Below are 19,806 nucleotides of genomic sequence, written 5' to 3' on the forward strand. Positions count from 1 at the left end.
TTGAAAGAAAATGAGGTCCATGGGTAAGGAGAGAGTCTTAGTCTGGTAATTTCCCTCTAGACAGAGTGCTGAGGACCAAGACTTCAGAATACAGCCAGATACTTCAAGGCAAAACACAAAAGTTACCATTTGGACTTGTTGGGAGAGGGATTTCTGCATGTGAAATACATGATTTAACGTGTCCTTCTAAGCTTACTATTTACTCAAAGGTCTGAGAGATGCTTATACTGGTACGTTCATTATCAAGAGCAAGAGAAGTGATAGCACAGTCAGGGGAAGATCCCATAGCCATGGGGCACCACTGAGTATGATGTGGGCAGGTTCCCTCAGGCTTCCCCTGAGATGGTTAGAAAAAACCTGAGAAAATCTATGCCTTTGCATTGAAAAGGCTTGAACTCCCAACACTACCACTGAGGGAAGAGGAACTGAGAGTTATCAGGGTTGTGGAGGAGAGAGGAGAAACCTGAATGTGAAAGCAAGGGAGAACTTGGTGAGAAAGGAGCTGTTGGCATGAGTGGTTGATGAAGAAAGGAACTGGGTTATGTCCTGTAGAGGCCATTGACTAGTCAACTTTGTCTGGGAAATTTAAACATTTGGTTGCATCTAGCATAGCTTCAGGGCAGCTGTAAATTGTCTATCTGCCGATAGACTGTGAGGGACCATATGCCAGCTCAGGGTTGCCAGTTGCTCTGACCTGCTTTTCCCAAGTCCTGAGGTGCCCTGGACCCCTTCTGAGGAAGGAAGTGCCAGTTTCTGACACTGCCCAAGGTTTTAGCTCTACATTTGCTCTTAAAAGAAACCCAGCTCATTTTGTCTAATACTAAACAGAAGGGAAGAGGCACCTGACAAAATGGTCCTGTAATATGCATTAATACTGAATATCTTTCTATTAAAGAAAGGGAAAATTCTAACATTTAAGATTAATATATTTTATTGAAGATTTCAGTCTGTCAAAGACATAAGTATTTGGTATAGAATTTCAAGCTCAGTAAAAGACTTATACAAATATGGTCATGGTATAATCTTGTAAAATATTAACAGTTTTCAGCAACAAGGGAGCTTTATGAGGGAGAAAACCAATATTGACTTACGGTGTTTATTCATAGCATAGTAAAGTTGCCTACACCTGAGAAATTCCAGTAATTAAACATGTAATGCTAAATTCATACAAAGAAAGTTTAAGGAAATTCTGCAGCTTAAAGGGAGATAGAAAAGCTGACCAATACAGGCTAAAAAAAAGAACAAACATTACACTAAATAAAGATGTGAATAGACATAAATAACAGTTGGAAAAAAATGACCTTCATCTTCCCTACAGTACTTGCTTAATTCAGTTCTTTTTGTAGTGACTCTTTCTGCTCAAATCTGTGTTGTTTGTAATGCTCCAGTTACCCAGCTGCCATCCTGGAGCCCTAACAACTCATCTTAACCCCCCAACAGACAAAGTGAGCAGTCAAACTGGTTACTGCCCATCACCCAAAAATTATTTATCAACATTTTCATTGCAGTTACAATGAACAGAGATGCCTTAGAGGGATTAGTCTGACCCCACTTCAAACATGTGCTCTCAAGTATATGAACTAGTTGTCCCAAACTATTCACCAGCTCTGGTAGCTGTCATCAGATGCATGCAATGGCCCTCACCCCAAAGGAGCTACCTGAGCTAGATGAATTGCAGTGCCTATTTCTCTCCTTTGACTACAGTCTATTTGACTATAGACTAGGAGGGGAGGTCTTTGATATCTGTTTTTTACATGTCCCTTTCCATCTGGTTGTGTGCTTCCATAACATATTAGCCACAGACATCATAGAGGAAGACTTATTTCATGAAAAGACACTGTTTGCCATTAGACTTAAATGGTTATAGTGTCTGTGTTTCTATCTAGTTTATGTTATAGGGTGAAGTTTTTAAAAAAACATTGTTAGACATCAGTTAAACAGAACCTTTTTAAGGATCTTGAGGAAATGTCTGATTTAAGACCCTCTGTCTTCTTTTCAGATTAGATTATCTGATTACCCCAGTCTTCAGACTGGCAAAGACTTAAGGGCATATCTTTATATGCACCCTCCACTGAAGCCAGTGGGATTATTCATAGTGTTTACTGCTCGGCAGTTGCATCTATTTTTGCAGGAGTAGGGACTTGACTTCTTTTCCTGGTGTACATAAGTGTTCCGCACCATCTGCAGCCCAAGGACACGTATAGTGTGATTCTCCACTTCTGCCCCATTCATATCGCCATTCACATTTAATTTAATTAAAAAGCCACAGATGATGCTATGGCAAATTTTACACTAGGCACAAAGCCAGCTTTTTGATTTATTTTTTTCTTTTTTTTTGGCAAAGCTGAATTTGACTTCATGAAGCAATTCCTCTCATCCATAATAGAGGCATATCCAGCACTTCTCCAGAGTATCACTTGAAAGAAATAATGAATTACATTAAATGAAAAGTTTCATTTTTTCTTTTAAAAATGAGCTTTAACATCATAAAATACCATATTCTCATTATAAGTCAAATATCTTCTTGTTATTTTTCCAGGAAAAGTGCTCAGCAAGGCTTTGTTCTTGCTTAAGTGTTGTACAACTGTAACAAATCACTAAAATGTCCCTGAGATGTCTCACATCAGGGAAATTGAAACCCTGAAAATTATATGTGCTTGGCACGGTCTTTCTACATATTGTGAAATTGTTACTATAATTGTAGGATTTGGTATGATGTGGGAAAGAGGCCTTTTCTTTTAAGGCTTCTGTTTCTGCAAAGCTCACATTTAACTTGAAGCACAGAGATAAGTGCATCCTTATTTAGCCCAGTACTTAAACACATGCTTAAATTTAAAGATGTCCCAGTCCATGAGACTCAAGAATTTGATTAAACTAAATCATTTACTTGAGTGCTTTGCCAAATCAAGATCTCCAGAAGTAAAATACCACTATGAATATAGGCTGCATTGGTGATAGGAGTTGTGACTTGGCTAGTAAACCAAGTAATGTCAGGTGTTGCTCTCTGGCCCTGAAGGAGGCTGGCAGGGTCTGTCAATGTCCATACTATTAAACTCTCCTGTAGTCTAAAAAACAGGTGACTGTAAACAAGCTGTCTAGTGGGAATGGTCCCTGAGCCATGCCAGCACATAGACTGTGCCCAGGAATCGCTGGGGAGAGACCTGGTTTTCTGGACCAAAGCTGTGCCAGGGACTTCCCTAGATATTTCATAGTTCAGAACATTAATTTCCAGCATTTGTGTTGTGCCATAACCTGGAACCACCTCTGAAGGTAACTGCCTCAGTCTTAAAAGTTGACACCTTAATTTCTGTGCTTCAAATCATAGAATCATAGAATCATAGAATAGATTGGGTTGGAAAAGACCTCCAAGATCATCAAGTCCAACCCCTGATCCAACTCCAATTACTATATCATGGCACTAAGGGCCACGTCCAATCTCTTTTTAAAAACCTCCAGGGATGGTGAATCCACCACCTCTCTGGGTAGGCTGTTCCAGTGCCTCATTACCCTTTCTGTAAAGAATTTCTTCCTATGGCTTTGCCTTGTCCAGGACTTAGAACAGGTTTCATGGTGTTGTTCAGTAGCAGTTTGTTTTTATACTCTGAGGTAGTGAGAAGAGAAAAAGTCCTTGTTCAGGGTGAGATACTGTCACTGTTTAGGCTTTCACAGCTAGACAATCCCTTTCTGAAGTTCTCACACAGCTACAATAACTGCAGTTGGAGTGACACCTTGGTCACTCTTTGCTTTTCCACCTCATGGTGGAAAGTTGATCTGTCCACAGAAGTGAATTTTGCAACTATCTTTTCTTCTTCTGTAGAGGCAAGATCACACATCCAACAAATTCTACATATTTAGTATTTGGTGTACACATTAGGAATGAGGGCCAGTGTCTGAACAGGTACATACATAATAATACTCCTGCTGTGCCAAATGCTGTGAAATCTCCCTTGACATGGAGTTGAAACCAATGGGGTTTCCTCCAAGAGCAAGTCTGCCACAGCAGACAGGATGTTTTTGTAGGTGAGGAATTATCTTTGATGTGATAAGTGTGAAAGAAGTTCAGTCCTTATTCATGAAAGGAAATAAGTTCAAAGAAGTATCATGCCAGAATTGCAAGAGAGAAAAAAAAAATCATTTGGACCAAGGTTTCTCTATTCATGGAAACTTTTACTCTTTTTCAATTGTCATTCCTATTCAAATTCTCACATAGAAATTTTCCATCCATGACTAAATCTAAAATATTTCATAATGTTTTAGCCTATTCTCAAGTGGCTTATTGAAAGAAAAGTGATGCTTTTTGTTCTTTACACAGGAACTCAGTGCACCATCCAACATACAGTTGGGAAACTGAGAAACAGTCTTATAGTAGAAGGTTGCTGCACTGGATATCTGCCCTAGGATATATCCTTTCTCCAGCAAAAGCTGTATTAATCTGTTTATTATTTTAGTGCATAAGCAGGGTACACTCTGGTGTCTGCTCAGGATAACTATACAGTTGACACAAAGAAAAGCTGAGAGAGCTGGGACTCTTCAGCCTGGAGAAGACTGAGGGGACCTGATCAATGTCTATAAATGCCTGGAGTGCAGATGCCAAATGGATGGGTCTGGGCTCTTTTCAGTAGTATCATGTGACAGGACAAGGGGCAATGGGCAAAAACTGGAAAACTGAAAGCTCCATACAAACCTAAGGAAAAACTTCTTTCCTGTGAGGGTGCCAGAGCCCTGGGACAGGCTGCCCAGAGAGGTTGTGGAATCTCCTTCTCTGGAGATGTTCAAAACACACCTGGACGCTTTCCTGTTCAACCTGCTGTAGGTGAACCTGCTTTGGCAGGAGGTTTGGACTAGATGATCTCCTGAGGTCCCTTCCAACCCCCACTATTCTGTGATTCTGTGATATTCCCAAACTAGTGGTGCTGCAAGTAATGGGGAGACCATTATCAGTCTGTGTTAGAAATATTGCCTGGAGTATCTGTCAGGCTGATGCAGAGGGGTTGAAGTTAAGCAAGACACTATTGAGGTACCATTAATTTTTCTCTAGTTAAGGCTGTATCAGCATTTCCACTAGAAAACTTCTTTCCAGAGGCTTGTATAATTCAGTCTGGAAAATGTGCTCTGAACAGAAACTTGGCGCAAAATGCTCCAAGCAGGGGCAATATTTTCTTTTTGAGGGCATGAAGAAATGCCCATTTATTTTTGTTTCTGAGACAGAAAAGTAGTAAAAAAATAGGCATTTCTATGACAAAAGTGTGCTGAATAAAAGAAATACCTACAGTAAAAAGAACCAGAAAGAGCAGAAATTTATGAGATAAAAAGTGCAGAAAAATAGAAAATTAGGCTTAAATATTTTCTGAGTTTTCTTACAAGACACTTCTCTGTCTGAAGAAAGTTTTTAGCTTTTTGGGTGCTGTTATAAATTATCTAGTTCTGTACCAGAGTCTACACTTTGATGCATCCAAGCATCTTCCACTTAGTTCAACAGGGTTATGCTCTCAGAGTTTTCAAAAATAAATAGGAAAATTCTGAAGAGGTTGAGAGCACACACAGAAGATTAAAGTACTAAATAAGTTGAGCTGCAGAGGAAAGAAAACCTCAGGGAGTGGGAAAGAGAAACTATTTTCTTTAATGAGGAAGCAGGAAGAAAATAAGGATAGTGTTGTGGGCACATTGGTAGGTTGGAGAGGAAACAAAGAAAGCAAAGAAAGATGAAGGTCAGAATTGCTTCATATTTGTTTTCTTCAGGATTTTTATTGTCTGTCTGTACAAGAAGGCCAGATTACTATGTTTGGCCTGAAAAGCCATAACCCACCTCAACCTGGTGGTTAAGCAATGACTTTTCGCATCACTGTGGGTAGGATGAGCACCTAAGTTTCACTTTGGATCTTTCACTTTTAAGCCATGAGGGAAGTAGAAAACTTGGGGAAAGGAAAGTCTTGATGATTAGAAGGAAAAGCTTCCAGAAAACTTTCTTTCTTCTAGCTGACTGATGTGTCAGAAGAAGCAGTTGCAATTCTTCAGTTTCAGGCAGGTGAGTTGATGTGTGGGAGTCTGTAGTGAGTAACTGAGATCTCTCAAAAAACACCCCTAAAAAACCCCTAAGCTCTTCTTTGTCAGAGGTGTGTGTCTGTGAGCTGCTGTGATCACAAATTTCAGATTACACATTAGGAAATTATGAATGCTGGCACTCAGCACCAGGTGGGTACCTCTGCTTATCTTCAGGAGATTATGGTGCTGCTGCTGGTAAGAGGGCAGGGAGCAAACAATGGAAGCATGCAGCATCTGCTCTTGCAGTGTGATCTGCACCTTCCATCTCTTATTCACAGCTAAGTCAGATAAGGAAGCAGCTCTGAATCTCTTCCCCAAGGCTGAGAGAAACCCAACGTGGGATCCTTTCCTTGCTGTATATGGGAAACAGGTCATGGAGAGGTCCATGCTGATGTGGGAGAATCTCTACTCACTTGGTCTGTGACATTGCTTTATGCAAGACTATGGTGAAAAGAAGAATTTTAGGTGATGGATGATCTTCTTTCCACATTCAATTTCCTTCCCTGTTCAGATGCCTTCTTGCTTGTGTAAAATGGTATGGAAGAAAAATCAAAATTTTTATCTGTGTACAATTTGATTACACAACCCTCCACACAACATGTTTCACTTGTTTTCCACTTCATTTTCTAAGATAGTCCTAACATCATTTTTTATTTAGAGCCTTATTGGAGCTGCCTCTTCATGAAGCATCATTTTTCCCCAACACCGTACCTTGTCTCTTGTTCACTAACTGCCTAACTTTGCTTCCTTTTGGTGTTTCCTAGGACATCAAATGAGAGCTTGAGGTACTCTAAAACCTAGTGTTGCAATGAAAAAGAACTTACTAAAGTTTATAATTACAGAAAAATTAACCAAAGAGGCTTAGCATGGTACTTGCAAAAAGATAATAAGCCAAGCTCTTGTCATAATGAAATATGGAGTAACTCCATTGAAATAAATCTTAATTATGCTAGAGTCACTACTGAATGTGACTTAATTAAGAGAAGAGCAGTTAGATCCTTTTGGGAAAAAAAGATCACTGGTAACACAACTACTTTACTTCATACTTCTTCCTTCTGCCTTGGTTCTTTTCCTTCCTACTGGAGAAAATTTCAAAACTACAGTTGAAGTGAACTTGAATTGATTTTAGCATATGACATGTTACATTCTAAATAGAAATTGTTTTTTTCTATTAAAATGCTGAGTAAAAGGGTTCACCTTGAAAGATATCTTTAAATTACACATGCAAGGTGCCATGCATCCATACCTATCTTGGCCATAAAAAAGTATGTTGCTTTGTTAGGCAATAAATTTATGAAACATCAGTACTGGACTACAGAGGTGAAGACTTAATTCTCATAAAAAAGATAGAAGAATAAGTTCATTAAGGTTAAAATAGCCTGCATGGGAAAATGTAAAGAAAAAAAATACAAAAAGAAAATGTATCTTCACTGCAGCCTCCTGAATGCAGCATGCAACAATGGCTATAGAGTATAGACAGATATATTGTTCAACAAGCATATCAACAATGTAAGAGGTTCATTTGTCATGATTTCACTTCCTACCAGATAGAAAACATGCAAAATCAGATGTATCGTAGCAATAAATCTGTTGACTTCAACAGAGTTATTTCAACAACGAATTCAAAACAATATATTTTGAAAGAATGAAACCAAACCAAGTAGAGAAATGCACATAGGGTTCTTGTCAACTTATTTAGACCATATATAAAACTAGACATTAAATGAATATGCACAATATCCCAGGGAAATTATAATAACTGGAAAAAAGTATATAATGAAGATCCAATATGCAGCACGTATCACAGTGACAAATTGCTTTGCATGGACTATGTCCTTTCTTCACAGGTACTTATGTAGCTCCAGTTGAGCTGAATAGATGCTACAGAAAAGGGTAGAATTTATTGAAATGGACAGAAAGCAAAAACAGCAAAAAAAGAAGAAGGAATTAAAAATTATGGACTCCCCATCCTCAAATGATTCCAGCATGAACTGAATTATAGAAGAAAATAATTTTTTTTTTAGCTTGAGATGAAAGTTTTCCTTGGTCCTCAGAGACTGATGTATCTGCAGGAGTAACAGTTGCAATGGCCTTTTCTCGTAGATCTGAAAAATGTTTGGTAAATAAAGTAAGCAGATGACACCCATGGAAGGTCTGGTTTGTTTTCTGCTTCACTCCCACATTGATGTAGAAATAAAAAACTCTAGTCCCAGTGTGCCATCTATGTATCTTGGGTCTGGTATACATAAGTGCTACTGTGCATGCATGATATTGATAGAGAAGATGGTTTGACAATTCATCATACATTTGTGTGAGCCCACCCTCAACATTAACATCTTCTGATTTCTTAGCTCATCATTCTCTGCTAGGGAAATTCCAGTAGCAAATTTAAATATTCTGTTCTGCATAAAATCCTCATAAGCCAAATGTAAAATTTGAGCTGAATTACTGCTGGTATTTAACCCTAAAATAGATGCTTGAGAAGCAAGTTTCTAAGGTTTTCTTCTTTTCTCTTTCACTTGAAATTTGGTGATTTTAAGTTAGGTTAACCTCATCAAATCTGGATGGATCTGTTTTGCCAATGTCTATGTCTGAACTAATCACGCTGAGCTTCCTTTATCACCAATGGACAGAAATATGCGCTTTTTTTTTTTTTTTTTAAAGTGTGATTCATACTCCTAATACAGAGCTGTAAAATCATTCAGAAATGTCTGTCCTTCTCCTATGGCCAGAAAGGGAGCTCAGATATAAATACCTACATTATCAAGGTTCAAAGTTAGATGAGACAAATCCTGGCTTTGATGGCTTTGGAAAATGCTACTTTCTTCAATACAATGCATGACAGAGATCCCTGGGATACATCTGGGCAGTACAAAAGAAGACCAACAGACTCCCCTGTGACATACAGAGTGGGTGTGAAAATGGACATCTCCAGAATTGATACCCAAGAGTCACAATTGTGCTGCAACAATCCCCGTTTTGTATGGACAAAGGAGGAAATGTAAGATGAGGTATGGAAAACTTGACATTCATAACCAACTTTTCTAAAAAGGGTGGATATTGCACAATGTCTTCAAGATGCAAATCAAAGTCGGTAAATACTTCCAAACTAGAGACATATCTGAGCCATAACTCAATATTAAAACATCCCCTGCTCCTAAATCTTAGTAAACTATTTAGATCTCAGTTTTGCAGCTGGCCTTAAATATCTTGGATCAAACCAATAGCCTTGATCTTGCTACACCTGAAATTTAGCTCTGGGTTCAAACTTTGGAAGCTTTACCTATCTAGAAAGTTTATCTTTCTCTAAAACCTGATGCACATGAAAGGTCCCTTGAACAATCAAGAGCTTTGACCACTCCTAAAACACAGAGGTCATTTTTGGTAAATGATAATGGCAAAGTACAAAAAGCATAGAGAAGAGGTGAAACGGTGTCTGTTGGAAACAGAAGCAGTTAATGAACATTAGAATTGGTGTTCAAATGGCTTTTTGTGCTGCAGGTGATAATTTCTGGCTCTTCCTAAACATGGAACAATATAAAGAGGTGAAATATGTCAAATAACAAAGAATTAACATCTTGCAGAGAGCTTTTTAGTGAAACATATGTACACACCCTCATCAGCAAACTCTGCAGGTTTGAGACTGAATTAACCAGCCACAAATAGACATGTATACATATTTTGGAAGGCAAACAGCTTCCAGACATCTTTTAAAGATACCCACAAGTAATACAAAGTAGACATAAACACTCCATACAGTGATATCTTTACCTAGTGTCCTCATGGATACTATATATTCAGGAAGACATTGCTCATGTAGGTGATGCTATACCATACTCCAGAGAGTAGAAAGCAAGCCCTTTAAAATACTGAAAGGGGAGATGGACATGGCAAGCTCCAGTACAGAACTGGGCCAATAGCAAACTGAAATGGCTAGATCTGTTTTCATCCCTTATCTTGGGCTACTAAGCTGTATCGTTTACAGAGCAGAGAAAGTCATTCATAGTTCTTTACAGTACGATTTCTAGTGTCACATAGCAACTGCGGATTTACTGCATTCTCCTGTGAAATTTCAACTGCCATAACAAAGCTTTATGTTGCAGATGATCAACACTCAAATATTTAGGAATAATAATAATAAAGACATTTCACCCTCCCCTCCCCTTCCCACAGGGGACTGATCTGTCTTTTTACATCTAGGGGTTGATTCAGCCTCGTGCAAACTTTAACAACTACTTTTTTTTGTGTGTGGCAAGTATTTGACTAATGTTTTGCTTAAAGAAGGGGGAAATCCCACTTCCTGCAGCATATTTCAGGGACCAGCAAACATATCCCTTCATCCATTGGACCACATATATAATGATAATATTGTGCAGGTGCTCCAGAGCTGACTCAGCTGTTACACGATCACATTATGCATGTGATATGCAAGCCATCATCACGTTTAAAGTGCCTGCTTGCTTAATATTCAGTATTTAATGTCAGCACTGAGAAAGTAGAATTCAAAAGTGTTACACTGCAGGAACTGCAAATACTGCTGCAGTGGTAATGGCCGAGGTTTGTTTCATGAGATCTGTAAGTTCAAGGGGACGTTCACAATTCAGAAATACCAAAATGTATGTATGGTATTATCTGCCAGCTGTGACCTCTTGAGACAAAGGTCATGTGTCACTTTTAAAGAAACAACATGTTAAATTTCCCAATGGCTATGATTATTTCTTCTCCTGTATAAACAGTACCTCTAACCCTCAGCATTATAGCTTTTCCATCCATATTCACAATAACACTCTAATTGTGTTTTGCAGATATACATAGTATGCTAGAATTGGGAAGTACTTTGGCTTAGATTGTTTTAAATGTCTACTTCCCAAGTGCATAGGTTTTATCTTATCAACTTGTTCAAGAAAATAAGAAAGAAATACCATGGCATTTTTAATCTCTCATGGTCTTGTTCCCTTTTCTCATTTGAAATGTTTTTTTTTTTTTCTTTTCCGTGTCTTTTTCCCTACTGTTTACTAAATGGTAACTCTGTTTTTCACCTTTCCTTCAATCCTACATGTGACAGATCAAGCAATTCCCATTACAGCTACAGTCTGAGATTCAGGAACACTTAATGGTCAATAGACTCTTCCCTGCTGCAGAACGAGGATTCAAAGGAAACATTTGAGATTATTTTTACTTTCATTATTTTTGTTAAAAAAAGTTTGCACCTTGATGTGTCATGAATACCCCTTCTTGATCTTCCTTTGCCTTGTCAGACCTGGCCAGCACAAGCAGCTGAGATCTTTGCTCTATTTTCCCTGCATCTCTGTGCAACGCTTTTTTAAAAAGAGAATATACTATTATTTTTTCTAAGCCTTTCAGACTGCTGTAACATGATCAGGATTCTCCTGAATCTCTATGCATTCGATCTCTTCTCGCTCCTTCCTTTTGGCTCGTTTCTTTTTCTTGTGGTGCTTTTTGGAAGGTGGGAAAAAGGTTAGAAAGACAGGCAAAATAACAAAACAGTGCAGAAGTGTGCAACTGCCAGCAAGCAGCAAGCATTTGAACAGTGTGAAGGTCAAGTTTGAAGGCACAAAGAGAAGGGGGACCAACCCAATAAGAAAAGAAGAAACGTTCTGCAAAATGGCTGTCCCATGGTCTTGGAGGGAGTTCTTTATACACTGAGTCCGGGTGTGCTCAGTAGCTAGTACAAATGTATAAAGCAGGGGTGCACAGTGATCTATGGCAAAATTCAAAGTGTAGATAAGGCACAGTATAGAAATGCAATCCATGTCTACATTCCATAAGGTCATCAAGCCAAGGACACCCAGTTCTATTGAGGTGACACTGAGAATTAACCAGAAATTTCCCAGAGGATGGATAACCAGGAAAAAGGTCAGTATTAACACCAGCAGGATGCCAAAACCAGAAATCAGGACAGGCATAGTTACTGATAAGCCATAGTGGTCCATGAAAACAAAGGTAGGATTGAACACAATGAACTTGATGCTCTGTATAAGAGAGAGAGGTCTCAGCTTCTCCAATAATTCTATTGCCTCCCTCTGTGTGTTTTCACTAGTCCTGGCCACCAGGTACAAACGAGAAGCAATAATGTTGTTCTCATCTCCAGCTTTGGAGAAAATGATGTCATTTTTGAAGTGCTGGAATTCTGGCTTTTTTAAAAAGGAGCTCTGGAGGATGCTGATAAAGTCACTTTTGTTGGTTGCATTGATGTTACCCACTCGAAGGTACTGGTAGTACTGTTCAATCCAGGACACTGTATTGAACCCCTGGCTTAGTGTTTTGAGGTCTTCTTGCACAGTGCCATTCCAGTACTCCAGAGGTTCATAAATGTAGAAACCTATCACTGGACTGTAGTTGCTGAAATACTTTTGCTGTATGAGGGCATAGGAGACACTTGGAGACTCACTGGCAAGAAGGTTGATTATGTTGGCTCCATCATTAATCTGTAAGCACCCCATAAAGGAGAAAGAGGCATAGATGAGATACAGTATCACCACAAATGGCTTGACATAGATGTTGGTAATCCACTCATTGTAATGCTCTCGGAGGAAATGCTGGATAAAGTGATGCTGGTACGGGTTGGTCTCATGATGAGAAGTATGCTGATGGCCATCGTTCATCATGGTCTGGAACCACACAGGTTTCCGGTCCAGGTATTCTGCTGAAGGAATTTTACAGCAGAAGATGCTGTGATAACGATTCTGCTCCAACTGGCCAGCAAAGACCAGGCAAGAGCCAAAGAAGGAGAAGATATAGAAGTAGTTCAACAAGATGGAGACACACATATTCTGGCAAAAGAGTTTTACAGCTTCAATGTTGGTGAAAGGGCTTGCACCCATGCCGAAGGCTATGAAATACAAGGAGCTTGTCATTGTATAGGAGACCATGACATCTGAGTAGGCATCTGCTACTCTGTCCTTGAATGGCAGATTCTCTCTGGTTCGACGCCATCCTGAAAGAAGTTCAAACACTCCTTTGGTTCCATGACCTGAAATGAGAAAACAAAGTATATACATGTCCATATATAAAGGTGGTCCCATCATCCTCCAGGCTTTTCACCCTCCAGCTGTCAAAATATTTTATCAGCTAAGTTTTATGATTTTGTCACTGATTAAACAAACAGAAAATTGTGAAGAGTTTGTCTAAAGCAAGGTACCAGAATTCATACGCAGGTCCTTAAATTAACAGACTGAGATCCTGAGACTCTCCATGCTCAGTAATGAAATGGTGAAATGCCTTTTAAAAGATGCTCATTGATTTTAATGGATGTTGAATCAGTACCTCAATGGACTGCTTATACTGAACAAAGGAGAACATTGTTTAGTTCAGTTCTGGGGTTCATTCTTGAAATTCCTTGTAGCATCCCACTATATCTTTCAGTATTTAAGGGAATCAGTTTGAAACACTTACTAATGCAAGCAACAACATTTTCTTACAGAGAATATAAATTAAAAGCATTATTTGAGAAATGAGTAGGTGTGACCAAGAAAGGGATATCTTGGTTCTTCATGCTGGATGAAGGGAAATATATGCTGCCATTAAGTACAAATAATCAGAATAATTTATATGATAGTTCTCTACCTACTGAGTGAAACTGGAACATCTCAGCGCTAGTACACAAGTTTCCACATTATGTGAAAACTGACATGCTGGTGGTAATGACGGAAAGTACAACACTGGATAAATCACTAGTCCACATTAATTGTCTAGAAAACGTATGGATTTTTTTCATGATTATATCTCCCTCGGTCTCTCTCAGTTATCCAGTGTTCCTCCTGAGGAGAAGAAATTCCTTTAGCTCACATGAGAGGACAGTCCAAAAAGAACCAGACGTGATCAGTGCTCCATAAGGCTCTCTTATGCATTCCATCATGAGAAGTATGTAATTTTTAATGCAGTGAAGCTTAATACAGACTTACATCCATTTTACTATTCACAGTCACAATCCAGGAAGTCTATAGATATCAAACTTTGGGATAGAATAATAAAATTGAAGCTGGAAAATGTTTAACTAGTAAAAGTTATTAATTATGTATACATATTCATGTAATTTATATGATGAATATATATCTTTCTTTATATATATATACACACACATATTCTTTTATTTCCCATCAGAGAATTTCAGTTTGGGGGAAAATATAAAAACTAGCATTAAACAAAACAAAACCAAAAGGGTTGGGCTTTCAAATAAAAACTTTGGTCAAAAATTAAAAACCACATATTTGGGTTTGGATGTGAAAGTGGAAAGTTCTCTGCACTTTGGATCAAGCCCTGACAAAGTTCTAGACAAGATAAGAAAACATACTACTGAGCAGAGAAAGAAATAGAAGCAGGGTGCAGATGCTTCTCTCTTTGTCTCTGCACCTTCACTCTCTGTAGGAGAATTGCATGCAACAAAGCACAAACAAAGGTAATTTTCTTGTAACAAATCCAGAATTATGACAACAGGACATTTGAGAATAAGGAAGTGTGTAATAGTGAACAAAAAGTCTGTTGAGTTTGGCTTTTGATTTAAATTGTTTGGATTCATACAGCTACTTAAGTTGCCCAAAGCAGACTCCTGGCGGCAATTCTAGACAGGGAAAATTACAGCATAAACTGTCAAGTTCTGTGAATGTTACCTGTTTTACTGCAAATCAGTGTCCCCAGTGAAAGATAAACATACAGTATCACAGAAGTCTTGCAGTTAAAAAGAAACCTGTGTAGAAATGCTGCTCTCATATGAATCAGCGTCTTGGTTTGGGAGGGACCTTGACTTCTCTGGTGAGTTTAGGGTGAGTTTGTTCAGATTCTCAAAGCATGGCTGCCTTGCACACTGACACTTTTGGACCACTAAGCATAAGAAATTAGCTCCTTGGGCTGAGTAAAGCTGCACAATCCAGTGACTTGGATGCAATTTTATGTTATGCTTAAAGCAAGCGTTTAAGTACCCTGTAGGGTGTGGATCAGGCTGTCTGGTTACCACTTCCAGTGCCTATGTCCTGTCATGGCTTAATTTAATGGTATTGGAGCTATGTTTCATTCTCTTTTGAGGACAGTAGAGCACAATGATCTTAGATGTCTGTGGTCATCCTCTCTCCATCTACCGACTGATTTTGGATGGTTCTTTTCCAATCATTCCTGACAAAGGACCCTTTAATGTACGACTTTACCGCTTAAAATTTGTTCATATCCCATATATCCATAACACCTCTCTTTCCAAACCAGCTCCTGACCTCATTCTTGTCCCCTCTCTTCCAGCTTTAGCCAGCCCTCTTCTTTCTCTCTCCATCTTTTTGTTTTCTTCTCTTACAATGAAGGCTGAGGGGATGAGTAGCAGCACAGGATTTCTGCTCCTATTGCTGGTGTCATTCCTCACGTCACCCCATCCCACCCAGATTCTTCCACTGAGGTCAAAGTGATCACACTGAGCAGAGATGCTGTTTCCTACCACAGTTTCCTCTCTTCCTCCCAATCTCCTACTGTGATCTAAGAAAAAGGGAATCCTTGGTCTACAGACCTCACATTGGAAACACTAATTTAGGGTCTAGCTTGGACTTTGAGAACGTCTTTCCTCTCTAACTTCTCTCTTCTGCCTTTAACAACATGACAGTAGTCACACTGGGTTGAAACAAGGACTGTTCTACTTCTATCTAATTGACCTGAAGAAGTGCAGAGATAGATTTTTAGGAAAAGGATATTTGAAACATAACACACAGAGTAATTCTTTTCCATTTCAGCCTCTGAGATTTTTCTATTGAACCCAAAGGCCTGTCAAAACCAGAGGCTGCATTTGCAACATCATGTTTGGAGCAATTGAGGGAACTTTATTCATCTGTCTAATCCATTTCTAAACGCACTCACACTTTTGGCCACCACAGCCTCCTGCTACCAGCAGCTTTATAACTTCATGACTTGCTGAATGAAGGAAGGACTGGCTTTTTTTTTCGTTGTTTCAAACTCTCAGTCAGAATAACTTTATGGCTGAACTAAGCAAAATGCAAACCTGTTGGTCCATGAGCATCATCTTTAATAAAACGTGTTCTGTGCATGTGTCCTTTGTTTCTGGGATCTCCTATCTGAATAGTCCTAGCTTCTCTCACCATTCCGACACCCCTCCTGGACCATATATCTACTGCTAGGCGCGTGCTCCCTTGGTGGCTTTCCAAGACATACGTGTTAATTTGCCACCTGGACATTACAAATAAAATACAAAATAACTGAGTTCTGCCTTCCACTCCTTGAGAGAGGGTACTAATCTGGGATATCTACCTCTTCCTAAGCATCAGTTTTTACAAAGCTTCTAGGATTGCCGTGCTCTCTGAGATCCCTGTCCCTCTTCTAGATGTGACTGAAATGGGCCCATTGTTTGCAGGCTGTTATTATATGTGTAAATGTATGGAGAGAATAACTGCAAGACCCTGTTGTTAGGAATCGCAGCTAAAAGTGACTTGCAAAACCTAATTAAAAATATTTTTGAAATCCTTATGTGGATCATTGTAATGTTTTTAAATTGAAAATTTGTCAAAATAAGTCCTTTTGCAGAAACATTTTAAGTTATGATGGACTGGCACTTTCCAAAGAAGCCTTAGATGAAACAATGCTCTACCAGCTCTATCAAAAATTTACAGTAATATTGACTTTTCTGTGTTTATTCCGACATCTCACTTATCTGCTCACCTGCAAAGTTATGTTCACAGTTGCATCTTTGCTGTGTTTTTATTGCTATTAATTTATAAATTTTAGTTTATCACATTCTCGGTGATGAGTATCTGGGTGCATTTAATGTTAGGGTAGGAACACAATGACTGATAGAAAGGAGTTTTTTTGTGAAACATATATATATATATGCAAAGACTACCAGAGAGTATGTGCTAATGTGTATGCATAAACTTGTGCTAATATTGAAAATTAAAATACTCTAATTAAACTCTAGACTTTTTTTCTAATAGAACAAGTAGTATCTTAAGGAAATAAAATATTGATATTTGTAACTTCTTTGAGGATGAAAATTGGCACAGATTTTCTTATGATTATTATTAATTATACAGATGTAACATTTCCACTTTTCACCCTTCTACAGATAACTTCATCTCTATCACATAAATACAGGAATTGAGGAACACAGTGCAGTAATTCCCTTGCTGCCACAAGAAGAAATCTTTGCCTGCCTGACTGGTTTTCCCATATCATTACTCTGATACCAAGTTTTCCATTCAGTCTCTGTTGTTCACCCCAGATAAGCAGGTCTATTCCCATTTTCGACAAGGATACAAATTCAATTTTTTTTTTATCATTTTCTGACTTTTCTGATGATTCAGACACCACAGTCACTGTGTAAAATTCTACTCCCTCAGCTTCATCACTAATGTCGCTGACAACATTGACAGTGGAGTTAAGTTCACTGAACAGTTCTAGGAAGGTTCACGGGGTCTTTGGCTCTGGGTCAAAACTGCCAAGTTTCTCTGGTACTAACATGATGTGAATGAAGTACAGCAATTTTTTATTTGCCAGACAGGTAATGGCCTATGACTACTTAAGAAGAAAGGAGACAACAGAAATTTTTCTTCCATTACTTATGAGGTTAGGAGAGCAAATAAGGGAGTCTGCAGCGAAGGTGGAAGTATATAATGCTTCTTCTGCCTTAGTTTTCAAAACAAGAGGTTAATTATGAACTGATATTTTAAATAAGTTTGAAGAGGATAGGGGTAAAAACATGAAGACTGAAATAACAGATTAAAGACCACTTGATTCAGTTAAATTTATTCAATCTTCAAGAACCTGGAGAAATGAATAAAAAGTTGAGTTTAAGCAATCTGAACTATTAACAGTCACCTTAGAGAATAAATGGAGATGGGATGGTCCAAGAACAAAGAGGAGAACACAGTATCTGTCTTCAAAAAGGAGAAAGAAGACCTGCAGAATTTAATGTATATCAGCTTAGTCCCTACCCCAAAAGATAATAGAATAAGCAATTGTAAACCAATTTACCATCATCAAGAGGATAGGAAGGTGGTCAGAAAAAGCTGATATAGATTTATCAAGAACAAATAATCTCAAGTCAGCCTAATTTCTTACTTTAAAAAGTAACTGGCTTAATGGAAATAAGGAAAAGGAGACAGGCTATATATCTCAGCAAGGCTTTTCATACCTTTCTACTGGACTTAGTAAGTTTTTTAATACAATTTTACTTAGTATTCTGACAAGCAAATTAAGGGAATACTGAGTAGAGAAAAACATGGGAAATATGTATTCAACTGGTTGAAAGTGCACATATTGAGTTGTTTCCAACAATTTATCAATTTTCACAGGGATTGCATCAAAGGGTCCATCCTGGGCTTGGTTTGTTTTGATATTTTCAGTTAATAATATGGACAATTAGGGAATTTGTGTGTGAGGTTAAACTAGGGAGAAGTTAAAACTCTCTGTAGAGCAGGACTTTAAACTTGGAGAAATGGTCAGAAATCAAGAAGATGCAAGTTAATGAAGACAAATGCTAGGTGCATTGTGTTAGGAAATCAAATGAGAGAAATGCATAATGAGGAATAACAGGTGAAGGTAAAGTGTGACAGGAGATTGTTTAGAGGATATGGGGAAATTCAAAGGGAATAAGTAAAAAATATTGTTATAACCTGTAAAAAGCTGAATTAACAGTAATAACATAAAATTTTGGAAGCAATAATTTTGCCTAGTATGATGGATGCATAAACTGGAGCACTGTTTTGAAATGGGGGGTGATATCTTTATAGAATCACAGAATGGTTTGTGTTGGAACAGACCTTTAAAGATCATTTGGTTTCATCCTCTGCCATGGGCAGGTACATTTAAAAAAACAGTTGGAAAAATTAGGGTGAACACCTTGGGGAATAAAGCCAGCAAACTATGGCCTGTTTGTGTGTAGTAGTTTCACTTGGTTAGCACTTGGCTAGCAGCCAAACACAGTCATTCGCTCAGTCACCCTCAGGGGACAGGGGAGAGAACTGGGTGCTAATGATAAGGAGACTCGTAGGCTGAGATAAAAACAATTTCATAATTAAAATAAAACTTAAAATAATAATTATATTAAAATATTAATGATAATAATAATAGTAATAAAATCTTCAAATCAGTGATACTTAGTGCAGCTGCTCAGCATCTACTGACCAAGTCCAGCCTGTTCTCGCATAACAGTCCTGGAGTAGCAACAATCTCAAAATCGAAACCACAATCCCGGGAGAACAAGAGCCAGAAAGAGCAAGAGAGGGAGAGACCCTCATTAATATACTGAACATGACATTATATGATATGGAATATCCTCTTGGCATATCCAAATACTTATTTAGCTTATTAATTTAAATATCCATTGTCCCACCCCCCCAGATCTTGCACTTGTAGACTAATGAAACACCAAGACCTTCAACTTCTAGTGACAACACTGGTACACTATCAACATTTTTCTTGTAACAAATCCCAGCTGAAACCAAATCACAACTGTATTCTAGCTACTAAAAAGAAAACCAGCTCTGTCCCAGCTAAAAAACAGGACATTGTGAGTTATGAAAAGCACAAAGAAAAGCTGAACGAGTTGGCCTTTTTCCCCTGTAGACCAGAATGCTATGGGGACTCTATGACATTCTACATGAAAAAGTTATCATAAAGACTGGAGCAATCAATTCTTTCTTGTTTCAAATGGAAGAAGGACAAGGAATCATTGGCTTCATTTGCAGAAGAAACATTTAATTTAGATATCAGAAAAAGTAAAGCTTTCTTCCTCTAAGTTTCATTAAACACCAGAAC

General features: G+C 38.3%; 1 protein-coding gene across 1 annotated transcript; it reads right to left on the minus strand.

Moving 5' to 3' along the window:
* Positions 1-11,402: 11,402 nt before the first annotated feature.
* On the minus strand, positions 11,403-13,064 carry PTCHD4 (patched domain containing 4). Its single transcript, XM_010174808.2, has one exon. It carries the CDS (start codon positions 13,062-13,064, stop codon positions 11,403-11,405), a length of 1,662 nt encoding a protein of 553 aa, XP_010173110.2.
* Between the last annotated feature and the right edge of the window lie 6,742 nt (positions 13,065-19,806).

Source organism: Antrostomus carolinensis, unplaced genomic scaffold (assembly GCF_000700745.2).
Source record: "Antrostomus carolinensis isolate BGI_N321 unplaced genomic scaffold, ASM70074v2 scaffold6049, whole genome shotgun sequence".
Classification (NCBI taxonomy): domain Eukaryota; kingdom Metazoa; phylum Chordata; class Aves; order Caprimulgiformes; family Caprimulgidae; genus Antrostomus; species Antrostomus carolinensis.